Source organism: Fistularia commersonii, chromosome 3 (genome assembly GCF_037954325.1).
Source record: "Fistularia commersonii isolate RoL2024-O1a breed Wild chromosome 3, RoL_Fcom_v1.0, whole genome shotgun sequence".
NCBI classification, from domain to species: Eukaryota; Metazoa; Chordata; class Actinopteri; order Syngnathiformes; family Fistulariidae; genus Fistularia; species Fistularia commersonii.
In genome coordinates, this window is record NC_141286.1 from 3,049,117 (window position 1) to 3,062,201 (window position 13,085).

A 13,085-nucleotide genomic window follows, 5' to 3' on the forward strand; every position below is an offset into this window, starting at 1 on the left:
ACCATGACAAAGGATCCCTACCGATCAATAATACACTTCCCATGTTCTCTCAGGCGTTTTGGAACTGGGTGGAGAATTACCCGGATGAATTCACAATGCTCTACCAGCGGCCACAAGCAGACATGGCAGGTAGGAGGAGAAAGGGAAATGTGACACAGTGCTGTGTTGGACAAAGTCCAACTAAAATAGGTCACGTAGCGAATTACACAGTAGCTGTCAGATATATTAATTTTCAGATCGGTTATTGGCCCATGTTAACGCTGTGTGTGAGGTCCCGCTGCGTATGAACCGCGTGTGTTTACATAGAAGCTGCAGAGAAGCTTTTCGACCTGGTGGACAGCTTCGCCGAGAGCGCCAAGAGAAAAGCGGCGGTGTGGCCGCTGCAGATCATCCTCCTCATCCTCTGCCCTGAGATCACACACACCATCTCCAAAGACACTGTGGAAGACAGCAAGGCCAACAAGGTGGGAGGGGGGAGGAGAGGCACGCTCGCTCGCACACACACACACACACTCCGACCCGCCGACCGAATCCCCTCCCTTGCTCTGTCCGTCTGCAGAAGCTGTTCCTGGACAGTTTACGGAAAGCTTTAGCGGGTCAAGGGGGCAGCAAGCAGCTGATGGAGAGCGCCGCCATCGCCTGTGTCAAACTATGTAAAGCCTCCACCTACATCAACTGGGAAGATCACTCTACTATCTTCTTGCTCGTGCAGTCCATTGTCATGGACCTCAAGGTCTGTGCTTGGCAATTTAAGCCGACAATTTTATGTCAAATTGTAATGTACACCGTATATACACTGCTCAAAAAAATAAAGGGAACACTTAAAAAACACATCCTAGATCTAAATGAATGAAATATTCTTATGAAATACTTTGCTCTTTACACAGTTGAATGTGCTGACGACAAAATCACACAAAAATGATCAATGGAAATCAAATGTATTAACCCATGGAGGTCTGGATTAGGAATCACACTCAAAATTAAAGTGTAAAAACACACTTCAGGCTGATCCAACTTTGATGTAATGTCCTTAAAACAAGTCAAAATGAATCTGTGTTGCTTCCTGAGTGGACACTATGATTTCACACAAGTGGGATTGACTTGGAGTTACATTGTGTTGTTCAAGTGTTCCCTTTATTTTTTTGAGCAGTATATATATATATATGTCTAAAATGTTCCTGTTGTTGAGTTTTTGAGTTTGTCACAGCAGAAACGAAAAAATCCAACTCATTCTTTATTTCTTTTAGCATATTAAATACTAAAATTAGGTGATCGCCGTATTGCTCTTTAATTACCTAATTAGCTGTCTGTTAGGGTGTAAGTGTGTTTAATTTTAAACAAACAGCGTTCGGTTTATTTGTCCTTTACTAGCTCAGTTTGGTGTTCCTAGTTTTTGCAGTTCATCGCAACTGGGATAATTTTGTGATCAAGTTGATATTTTAGAAATTCTGTTTCGTAAACAGAATTTAGAAGGAAATTCGATTGATACGACTGAGTTAAAGTGACGCCCTTGATTATGGCGTTGACTATTTGGCTCCAAATGTAGCTTAGCATGTGCATCCTATCACAAGTGAATTACTTGTACTATGGTGGAAATATAAAAATGGTGTCAATTGGGCTTTTTGATTTCTGTTATCCTCCTACGTTACTAATCCCTAATTTTGATGAATTTCTCAATTGACTAATGCTCTCACCAATCTTTTCGGATATTTCTGAAAAGATTGGTGACTAGCATTGCCGGCTAGCATTCTACGAATAAAATTGTATCGCGACACAGAAAAAAAGCATCTTTATCAGCTAAAGCATCGGGTTGTATTTTTTACCCCTTATTTAGTTTTTTCATTTAGTTGTCCAAGAGTTATTACACCTGGGAATGACAGTGTGACATTTTTTTACAGAAAAAACACAAATATGTACTCCGGTTGTCAGACAAAACACATTTTCTGATTTTGTGAAGGATTTCTTTCTTTCCCCGATGCAGAGTGAACCTGAAAACAAGCATTTTAAAGTCTAAAATCAGCATACGTTTTTCTCACTCTACTCGGCTGACATGTCGGACCCAGAGAATTGTCAAGCAAAAATTGTCGGTATTTTCGAAGACATTGATTTTGGTCCGGTCTTGAAATTTGGTTTGGAATATGCTTCAGACAAATATCAAACATTGATTTTTCTGGATTCCTGGTAATTATAAACACTTCAGTGAATGGGCAAATCATTTTTTTTTTTTTTATAGAAAAAAACAATGATGGACGTTTGTATGTTCACGTTTTTTTTTTTTTTTTTTTTTTTTTGAATAATCATTTGATGGGGGGAAAAGTAAGCATGTAAGGTAATGCTAAATTGGTTAATTTATTCGATTACTGACAGACAATAAAGATTAACTGAACAACTCAACGGGGGTACCAATCTCATTAAATGCCACTGATTATCTTTAAGTATTTTGGTCATTATTTCATATTCACCCTTCCTGTTCCATCAGGCGTTGTTGTTCAACCCAGCCAAACCCTTTTGGAGGGGAGCGGGCAGCCAGAACGCCGACGTGGAGCTCATGATGGACTGCTTTGTCTCCTGTTTCCGCATCAACCCTCACAACAACCAGCACTTTAAGGTGAGCCCAACACCAGTCACGCTAGCCAGTTTGCTTCCACGGTCGCAAATCCCATGTTGTCACCCAGCGGACAGAACTCTGACTTGGCTTGTGTTTGTGCTAAAGGTCTGTTTGGCCACTTCCTCCCCTTCCACCTTTCACTTCGTCCTGGTCAACTCCCTGCACAGAATAATCACCAATGTAAGTCCAGGGAGCGTCTAGGTCCGGGGTGGGCAATTATTTTGACGGGCGGGCCACATTTCTTATTTGATTTTTATATGCGGGCCACCTGGGTGTAAATTGTAATATGAAAAAAATTAAAATTGCAATTAAAAAAAAATTAATTTTTTGACACTTTATTTTTACTTTAAAATCATTGATGATCATATACATGTATATACATGTACTGATATTATTTTGTATAAAATCATCCACACAAAATTAAACAAAAGGAAAAAATAAGGTGTTTCTAAATTCAGTATTGATTAAAAATACTAAAAATATTCAAAGAAAATAGCTTGGCGGGCCGGATAAAAAAGCAAAACGGGCCGCATGTGGCCCGCGGGCCGTAAAATGCCCAGGTCTGGTCTAGGTTGTGGATCAGATTGTTTTTTTTTTTGTCTTTTCTCACGCCGACTTTTGTGCTCAGTCTCACCTGGACTGGTGGCCGAAGATCGACGCGGTGTATTGCTACTCCGGCGAGCTGCGGTCCATGTTCTCAGAGACCCTCAACCGGGTGGTGCAAGGCATCGGCACCCATGCTCCGCTGCGCATGACGTCGGTGAGACAACCACTACGATTCATGTGATTTGTTGTGACTGAAGGTACACGTGTTTGTTAAATCTGCCTTTTATTAATTTTCCTCAGTTGGTTCAGTCATAATGGACAACTCAGTTTCAACATGATGATAAACCCAAAATAGAATTAATATGGTCTGCTGACTTCTTTCCTTAAAAGTGGATGGTAAACTAGTTTAACGAGAGCGCAGTTTTAAAACCCTGAAGCACTTGTTGTGACATTCTGGGCCATTCAGATCTTTGATGTGGGATCATTTTGGCTGTTTTTAGTGCATGTATTTTTTTTTCTAAACTCCCCTTAACTCTTGTGACCCTGGGTCCTCACATGAGGGCATTGCATTTTGATCATTACTTTGACTTTCTGTCCTCCATGTTTAGTTTTTTTTTTTTTTTTAATTTTACGTCCTTGAGAAAGTTAGAAACGCACACTTGACCAATGGTAAATGTGTTTCCCCTTTTTTGGATTTTTTTTTTTTTTTTAATTCATTTTGCTGATATTCAAATATTACAAAATTTCAATTACAAATAGCTTACATTTAATCTGTTTGTAACAAGAGTGATTGTTAACACAGAGTGCAATTTAAAATGCAAAAAGGCATTGCTCAATCTTCACAAAAAGATAACTTTGACAGTATATAGATAAAAATCCTACACTCATTTTATGAGGGTGTTTTTTCTTTTCCTTTTTTTTGAGAAATAGTATTTTGGTCAAACAGAACTCAAAAAATAAACATTTGTTTCTAGATAGTCACTTTTAATATATTTAGTATATGGAGCTATACTTGTCAATGCTAGGAATATTATATTTTAGATCTAAAACGTTGCTTTTAACTTTCTTCAGTTTTATGATATTCTTTGTAATTGAAAATAAATGCAAAACTTTGCACATATTCTGGCAGGATTCATCATTAAAACTTTTTCAGATGTAATTCATTAGTTATTGCATTAAGTGTTAAAAAGATTGTGATTGAAGGAATATCATGAAAATTAATTCACACTTATATCACTACGTCATCTAATAGTTTCATATTGAATTTAGAGCAGATCATTAATCTTATGGAATAAAAATCGGAGTATATTAGTGGTTTTAAGATAATTTTGGTTTCAAGGTAGTGTGTATGTATGTATGTATGTATGCGCAAACGTAACATAATTATATAAGAATATTTCAAAGTCAGAAGAGTTTGCTTATTTCATTTCAAACAATTTTGATAAACAGCTAAATTTCAAGTTTTTTCACATTTTTTTCACAGAATTAAAGATATGTATTCCACAAGTGTCAATCCTAAAATGTCGTTCGAATTAATCTGCGTTTTCCCCGACCCTCGACCGTTTTCGCTCAGAGTCTGACCTTCAAGATGACCACCAGCCTTAAGTTCAAAGAGAAAGCCACAGAACTGGACACCCGCAGTTGCAAGTTGCTCCTCCTCGCTCTGGTCAAACTCATCCATGCCGACCCCAAGCTCATGTTGCATGTGAGTCCCAACACATCTTCAACCAGATGGGAGCCGCTACCGGTGATGACTCTTTGCTTCAGTCCCACATAGACTTGCGTTCACGTTTGCATTTTACGCCGGTGATCCAGTCTTTTGGTTTTCATGTGTATTTTCTAGAGGAGGTCACGGATCATTTGTTTTGTTCTGTGCGTTGTTGTTGTTGTTTTGTGGTAGAACCCGGTGAAGCAGGCTCCAGACATGCAGAGCAGCACGGCGGAGCTCATCACCGGCCTGGTGCAGCTGGTGCATCTCACCAACACCACCCAACTCTCGCAAGAAGCCATGGAGGTCTGAGACGGGGGGGGAAAAAAAAACCCACTACTTGTGTTCATATAAATAATATGAACGTTTGGATTAAACTTGCTTATTGTCCGGATAATAGAATTCAGTTCTTGAAAAGTGATATTTTTAAACGTCTCCAAATATTCAAAACAGACAGGACAATTCGCAATATTCTGACAATATGTCCAGACTCTGTTTCACATCAAAAACCAAGCAGAAACATCAGTGAAGCCCATCTGGAGTTAAATCCTGTTGTACGTCTTGACACCAGTGGGGTACCATAAGAATCCAAGGTCCAAACTTCTATAAATAAATCCTACATCTGTATATCTGTATAGTGAGGCTCAAGTTTGACTCCTCTGCTTAAGCCTCCCAGATGTATTTTTTTTTAATTTTTTTTTATAAAATCTGTCTATGATGAATGTGTAGTAGCTCACCATGTGTTTGTCTCCAGGCCCTGTTGGTTCTTCACCAGCCAGAGACCATTGAACTGTGGAATCCTGACACTCCCATCGAGACCTTCTGGGACATCAGGTGCTTCTGTCCGCTGCCTTTATAAACAAACGACATCGGTGGAAACAGACTGGCCGACCTTTTGCCTAAAATCAAGTTTTTGTTCGATTTGAGCAATGTCATGCTTTCTCAGTTGGGGGTTTGTGTTGTAGTTGGTTCACGTTGACTAAAAGACTGGATAGTATTTTAGCTGTTTAAGGTAAAGGCAAATGTGACCGTATAAAACATAATTGTTGAGATCATTTTTGGTTCATTTTGTGTAATGATGACAGCATTCAACACAAGGAAAAAGTCATTTTGGACTCATTTCATCGATGCAGAGTCAAGGTTTATCATGTAAAATGTTTTTTGTCTCTGGAACCATGATCGTTTGGGATTTCCTCAAACAAGTGCCCAAATGTTGACACAAACTAGCTTCAGCAGTCATGTAGGATGTCGTTAAGTCACATAAAATAATTATTTTTACTGAATTCACTTAATTTTACAGGAATGGCATGAAATGTTGTCATCTTATATACAGAAAGTCAAAGGTATCTTTACTTTGTTAGACAATTTTCTTTGCCATCCAAGTAATTATCTGAAGAAAACCAGATCATCCATTCACTCATAAAAGACACTTAAAACCTTCGATTGAATTTTTCTTAAGAGTGGATAATATGTCCGAACGCACAAGGACACCAAGTTCCCAATTTGACCCAAACTCCTGTTGCTTTGCCATTCAGTTCACAGGTGCTCTTTCTCATCTGCCGCAAACTGATTGGCCAGCAGATGGTCAACGGAACGGAAGTTCTCAAATGGCTGAGAGAGACCCTCAACCGCAGGAACAAATTTCTCCTCAAAAACAAGGTACGGCGCTGTTTCTTCTGATGAGGCCCGTAGATCTATCGCCTAGAAAACACTAAGATGAAGTGAGAAAAAGCAAGGTGGCCCTAGAGATTATTTTGTTTCCTGACATTTTGTGGTATAGCAGGTCACGCTATTTTGATTTTAACATAAAGTTACCAAGTGCATCAGAAAGAGAATGTATGCGGTACATTCATCGCAGCATTCAAAGGGAAAAGTACTTGAAAATTGGATTAAAAAATAGAGTAAATTAGAGTAAATTTTGACTAATACTAAGGTCATTTATTTCCAATGTCGCATTCTTTCTAATAATAATAATAACAACATATATGTAATTGGTGGAATAGAAAAAGTAGACCCTTTAATGCCCCCAATAACTAATTTAATTCCTGGGAATTAGGGAATCTTCAAATGTTGTACTTTATATTTTATTGTATTTCTTATTCTCCCTCCTTAAAACACTTGATAGCCTTGACCTTGACAATTTATATTTTATTGTCTTTCTTATTCTCCTTCCTTCCTACTATTATCTATTATTGTTATGTTTTTGCTTGAAACTCTGGCACAACAATTTCCTGTTGTTGTTGATGGTAGCCTGAGAACCCTGACAAATCATTGCCAGGTCAATAAAAGAAAAAAAGGGAAAAAAATGCAATGTCCAAAACTGAGACTGTCTCATACATTTTGCGCTTGCATGACTTATCAAGCAAGCATTACGCATTCAAGTTGCTCTCACCATCTTCACGTGACTCTTTGTTCCTTCTGCAGGAGTTCGCCACAAAGGGCAGCGCCATCCCAATGTGCCGGCAGGCCCAGACCAAGCTGGAAGTGTGTCTCTACATGTTCCTGTGGAGCCCCGACACCGAAGCGGTGCTGGTCGCCATGTCGTGTTTCCGCCACCTCTGCGAGGAGGCCGACATCCGCAGCGCCGCCGACGAGGTCCCCGTCCAGACCATTCTGCCAAACTACGCCACCTTCAGCGAACTGGCATCTGTCAGCAACATGATGGGGACAGGTCCGAAAATTAACAGCAGCACCGCATTTCACAATACGGACGTCGGCAACCGAAACATGCAAACAGAAACTTTCCGGTCTCCCTTGTCTCAGGCCGTTCCACCCTGCAGAAGAGAGTCATGGCCTTGCTGAGGAGGATAGAACACCCAACACCTGGAAACATCGAGGTAATACTTAATTGACATCTTTTGTGACATCCAGACGCTTTTCTAAAGGCTATTCTGGCCTCCCCACTGAACCGGATACCCCCTTTAATTTGGTATATTCGTTGGCTTGAATTTTTTAATTCAAACAAACTGATTTTTATTATTAATGGTCAAAATTCAAGTTTACTCTTACCCAATGTTCCCTCTAATTTTTCATATATCTGGGCATATCTGAGCACACTGAGGACCGCTGTGAGCACGTTAGATGTGCACGCTGAGGCCACACATCAGTATAACACCTGGGATCATGGCTTCCATTTAGTCCATATTTTTCCATCCGAAAACTCACTCACTTCTTTAACTTCGCTGCATGTTTTGCAGAGCAGACCTTTCTCACCTGAAAAAGAAAAAAATCTCACCCGACTCCACCGCTTGTTCTTCTATTTGCGCGTACTCCGACAGCCGTTCCGACTTAAGAGAACCGCATTTCTTTTTTTACTTTGGTTTGGTGAGTGGACTTCTTACATTCACTGCCTGCTTGTTTTGCCATGATAAGGGGTTAGCATGTTAGCATTAGCATCACTTAACTCCGCCTCAGTTTTTATTGTTATATAGCGTGTATGGGCAGAGCACGTGCGCAAGTACAGTCCATGCCGTGATTGGCTGCGTCGTGTAATTGCATTGCATCGCGTGATTGGCTGGACACCTGTCACTCCCTGAGCTACACAGCAAAATTATACGGAAAAAATGTACAGAAAAAAAAATTATACAGAAAAAAAGTGTGCAATTGTGCAGTTGCACAGCTTAGAGGGAACATTACTCTAAGCTCACTAAAATGTTTTCGGACCTTTTTTTATCATTGTTTTTTTTTCCCCTAAAAATTTGCGACATATCCTCACTTGGTTCGGTTCACTTTTCTTTTTTTAATTGCACACCCAATGAAATTGAAATATGAAATTGCTCTCTGACAAAAATCTTGCATCCAAAGGTTCACCAAAACATTTTCTATTTAAGCTTCACCTCAAATCTGGCACACGGGTTTACTAAAACTCAAAGACTTGAGTGCAGTGGTTGATCAAAGTACATGATAACCTTTGCTTGGATATTACAATATTCTCACTTTAACCTTTTATTTACAATCCAAGGAATAAAAATTATTTGTATCTCACCAAACCTCCAGAGGGCTGGATTGGTTGGTGCGGCAGACCACAATAAGGATCTTATCTTAGACCTAGCTTTTTTTCCTCTGTGTAGGTTGAGATTACTGGCAAAATACTTGAAAGGTATATGAGAATCCAAAACTGATTATATTGCTATGGAAATTTGTGACCAAATCCCAAGTTTTTTCTAACCATTGCACTTCACAAATGCATTCAAACTAATGTTCATGTTGTTTGTGTGTGTGCTTACTCAGGCTTGGGAAGACACTTATGCTAAATGGGATCAGGCCACCAAACAGATCCTCAACTTCCCCAAAAACAAGGCAGATGATGGGCAGGTAAGCGTGCTACTGAAGGGTTCCTCTGTCTCCACTCTCATTTCCCCCTCATTTGCGAGGATTATTTTTTTCTGATTTCTGGTACATTTAAATTCTTTACATCTTACCTTATTCAATCAAAAATCCAATTCCTAAACCTCTTTAGGAATAATAGCTTTTACCGTAACCGTATGGTTTTACCGTGACCGAGTAGTTTGGTCCTCCTAGTTTTTCCACGGCTGCCACCAGCTTCCTATCACAGCCCATATTGTTTATTTTCGCAGATCTTTATCATGCCCTGCAGGCCTGCAATTGCACTGCAACGTTTTATTGCCCCGCCATTGTTTAGCAGCAGGCGGTCTATTAATGGAACCGGGATGAGCAGTCGCCATTTGCCAGATACCGCGGTCAATAGGGAATGACTGACCCCGTGTAATACTGACCGGCAAACAAAAGCACTCACATTATATGGACACGCTAGTGCAGGGGTGGGCAATTATTTCGGCGATAGGGGCCACATTTTATATTTAACTTCTATATCATGTAAATTGAACAATATAAAAACTGTAATTTAAATATTTACATTTTTCGGCATTTTATTTCAACTTAATCATTAACGATCATATAAATGCACCGACATTATTTTGAGTGCAATCATCCATACAAAATCAAACAAAAGGAAAAATATAGGGAGTTTCTGAATTTATCATTGATTGAAAATATTTGTTAAAAATATTCAAAGAAAATTGTTTGGCGGGCCGGATGTGGCCCGCGGGCCGTTAAGTGCCCAGGTCTGCGCCAGTGTGACATCTTCTCCTCAGACGTGTAAGAACTTACAGATATGGTTAGAAGTTGATTGATTGAAAAACATTTATTTTTGATCAAGTTACTGACGTAGTTACTAAGATGGGTTACCATGTAGCGTATATTTTATTTGATCGTTTATTTTTCTCGTTTGGTTTTTGATGTATCAAAAAAGTGCTTTGAAAAAGAAAGAACTTCACAAAAAAAAATGCACCAATCCCAGTCAGTCAGACCAATGTTATCGTACCAGTGTTCGACCCTCGTTTTGGTCCGTATCGGGCTAATTGCTCAATACACATTAATCCAGGTCACAAAACCTGATTTGACCTAGAAGCTGGAAAATTAGTATTTTCCATGCCATCGGGGGGGACAGTCAGAAAGCAGCTACTCGGTATGAGACGCCATTGTCTTCGTTGCACACATTGGAGCTGATGCCCATTCAAAAGAAGTCACTATAAAATAGTATTTATTTCTGATTGTTACTTAACTATTCTCTGCTTTAATGAGATGAGATGAGAACAACTTTATTCATCCCGAAGGAAATTGTTGTGCCAGAGTTTCAAGCAAAAACATAACAGTAATAGATAATAGTAGGAAGGAGGGAGAATAAGAAATACAGTAAAATATAAATTGTCAAGGTTAAGGCTATCAAGTGTTTTAAGGTCTTAAGTACAAAGATTTGAAGATTCCCTGCGGCTGGGGGAAGAGGAATCGAGGGAAATCGCCTAAAAGAGGTGGTATTGTGTTTTGATTTGTTTGTAGTAAAGAGTAAATATAAGGAATCTTTATCTTGTGGGCTTATATGCAATAAATAAATTGAAGATTACAAATTGTACTATTGCTTTGACTCAAAGAAAAAAAAAACAAAAAACATTAACCCAAGCTTACTGTTCTGTATATTTCCTGTGCATCGTGTATTTGCAGGTGTATTTGCTGTCCCTGTGTCCTCTATTGTAAGTCACTTTGGATAAAAGCGTTTGCAAAATGTAATGTAATGTAAAAAGAAGGACCTAAACAATGTTGACACACAGCGGAACTGTGACGACGTCTCGCATCATTTCCACTTGTTTCTGACCGATAATAAGCATCCGGTCGTTCTTCCCCTGGGTCTGCTGAGGAGATTCAAATTAGTCTTAGCGCTCGGTTCCTCGCAGTACATCGATAAATGCACCGCCGTTTTGTAAGCCAGTGTATCTGCCACTAAGTGTGTGTCTCCCTCAAACAGCAGGAGTGGATCAACATGACCGGATTCTTGTGCGCTCTGGGAGGTGTGTGTCTGCAGCAGCGCAGCACCCCCGGCCCTGCCACCTACAGCCCGCCCATGGGCTCCGTAAACGAACGCAAGCATTCCATGGTCTCCATCGGACCCTGCGAGGCGTCCAACCCGATAGCCGCCGCCTCATCCTGCTCGTCGTCGGCCTCGAGCGAGACGCCGGTAAGCCGCTTCGTCGACCGGTTGCTGGCCCTGCTGGTTTGCGGCCACGACCGCGTCGGCCTGCACGTCCGCACCAACGTCAAAGACCTTCTGGGGCTGGAGCTCAGCCCGGCCCTCTACCCCATGCTCTTCAACAAGCTGAGGAACAGCATCGGCAAATTCTTCGACACCCAGGGACCGGTGAGTTATACCTTTCTGAACAAACCCGCATCTGTCCGTCACATTAGTGGCTCCACAGCACTTAACTTTACATTAGATATCCAGACTTGTTCTGGGTTCCAGCGCTTTCTGGAAAAAGATGGGAAAACAGTTGACATGTTTTTGAATCATGTAAAATATGTGGAAAATGGCTGGAAAAGTCTTGGAAATCTGGTTATGTCCCAGTAAATGAAAACATTGTGTTTTCCTACTAAAGACTCCCCAAGATGCACCATCTGGATGGGCTTACTTGTATTTTATGAATATTATTATTATTATTTTTTTTTTTTTTTTTAAGATGTCCCTTATTTTCTTGAAGGGATGGTTGAAAGCGGACGTTCGCATGTTCTCCCCGTGTCTGCGTGGGTTTCTTCCGGGTTCTCTGGTTTCTTCCCACGGTCCAAAAACGTGCAGAGGCTTAATTGGGAAAAAATAAGGAAAATGGCCGAGTGTGTGAACGGGAGAATGAACGGTTGCTTGTCTTTATGCAGCCCGGCGTTCGACTGACGCCAAGTCCTGGTTGTATCTCGTATAAATACTTTGCGTGCACGCGTGCCTGTGTGTACTCATATACATACACACACACACACTAAGGGAATAATGTTAATAAGAAGTAGAGAACGCTTTTGTTGAATCTGTCATTTTTATAAAACCAGATAAAAACATTAAGAATTCTATTTTATTATTATACCGAATTAACACTTTGCAAGAAAACAAAGCATTGGCAATTACAAAGAAAGAGTTTTATAAAAAAAAAAAAAAAGACCATTTGTTCTAAAATAATGACCAAGTCTTTTGCTAATGCAATTTATTTTACATTTCTGGATGATGAATGAAGGGAAGCATTCATGGATAATAGTGAAATGATGGCTACGGGATGTTTAAAGGATTTTAACAAATAAAGAAAGGGGGCAAAAGAAAATTATGCAGAGCAAAAACTGTTTTATGAGTAGAGCGAGAGGGGGAGCTACAGAGTATTGGATTTATTTGTTTGTTTGTTTGTTTAGAAGTTTATTAGGACAGTGTACAAATACATAAAGCACAGAGGCAGAGATGTTTGCTCCAGATTATAGCTCATAGCTAATTTTCATCTGTAGTCCTGGACAATACAAATATAAAGCTGTATAAAATAGACAATATATATAAAATATACAGATAGGCAATAAAATAACTGTACAATATATAAACAGGCAATAAAATATGTATTTTGCAAGTTGAAAGTTTGCAAGTTTTAAATTCAAAAAATGTAACTTCTATCATAACCGCTTTTCATCGCATCATCACTGGATATGTGAAACATTGTCATCTCTAGGTTCCAATCAATGACACAAACACCCAGTTCGTGGAGCAAACCATCGCCATCATGAAGAATCTGCTGGACAACCACACGGAGGGCAGCTCTGAACATCTGGGACAGGCCAGCATCGAAACCATGATGCTCAACCTGGTCAGGTAAGCTCTGCCGGTGAAGGTCACGTGGCGATACGGCGCCT

The 13,085-nt window shown here is 39.9% G+C and overlaps 1 protein-coding gene across 1 annotated transcript in view; it reads left to right on the forward strand.

Annotated features, from left to right (window-relative positions):
• The window catches only part of nf1a (neurofibromin 1a), an 80,401-nt gene that overhangs the window by 13,878 nt on the left and 53,438 nt on the right, over nt 1–13,085 (forward strand). The window contains exons 7-21 of the mRNA XM_086141414.1: nt 54–129; nt 307–464; nt 560–733; nt 2,480–2,608; nt 2,714–2,788; nt 3,237–3,368; nt 4,728–4,859; nt 5,055–5,168; nt 5,617–5,696; nt 6,398–6,521; nt 7,287–7,533; nt 7,626–7,699; nt 9,093–9,176; nt 11,185–11,574; nt 12,905–13,044. Of these exons, the coding sequence (XP_085997540.1) occupies nt 54–129; nt 307–464; nt 560–733; nt 2,480–2,608; nt 2,714–2,788; nt 3,237–3,368; nt 4,728–4,859; nt 5,055–5,168; nt 5,617–5,696; nt 6,398–6,521; nt 7,287–7,533; nt 7,626–7,699; nt 9,093–9,176; nt 11,185–11,574; nt 12,905–13,044 (2,129 nt within the window). The remainder of the gene's footprint in view (nt 1–53; nt 130–306; nt 465–559; nt 734–2,479; nt 2,609–2,713; nt 2,789–3,236; nt 3,369–4,727; nt 4,860–5,054; nt 5,169–5,616; nt 5,697–6,397; nt 6,522–7,286; nt 7,534–7,625; nt 7,700–9,092; nt 9,177–11,184; nt 11,575–12,904; nt 13,045–13,085) is intronic.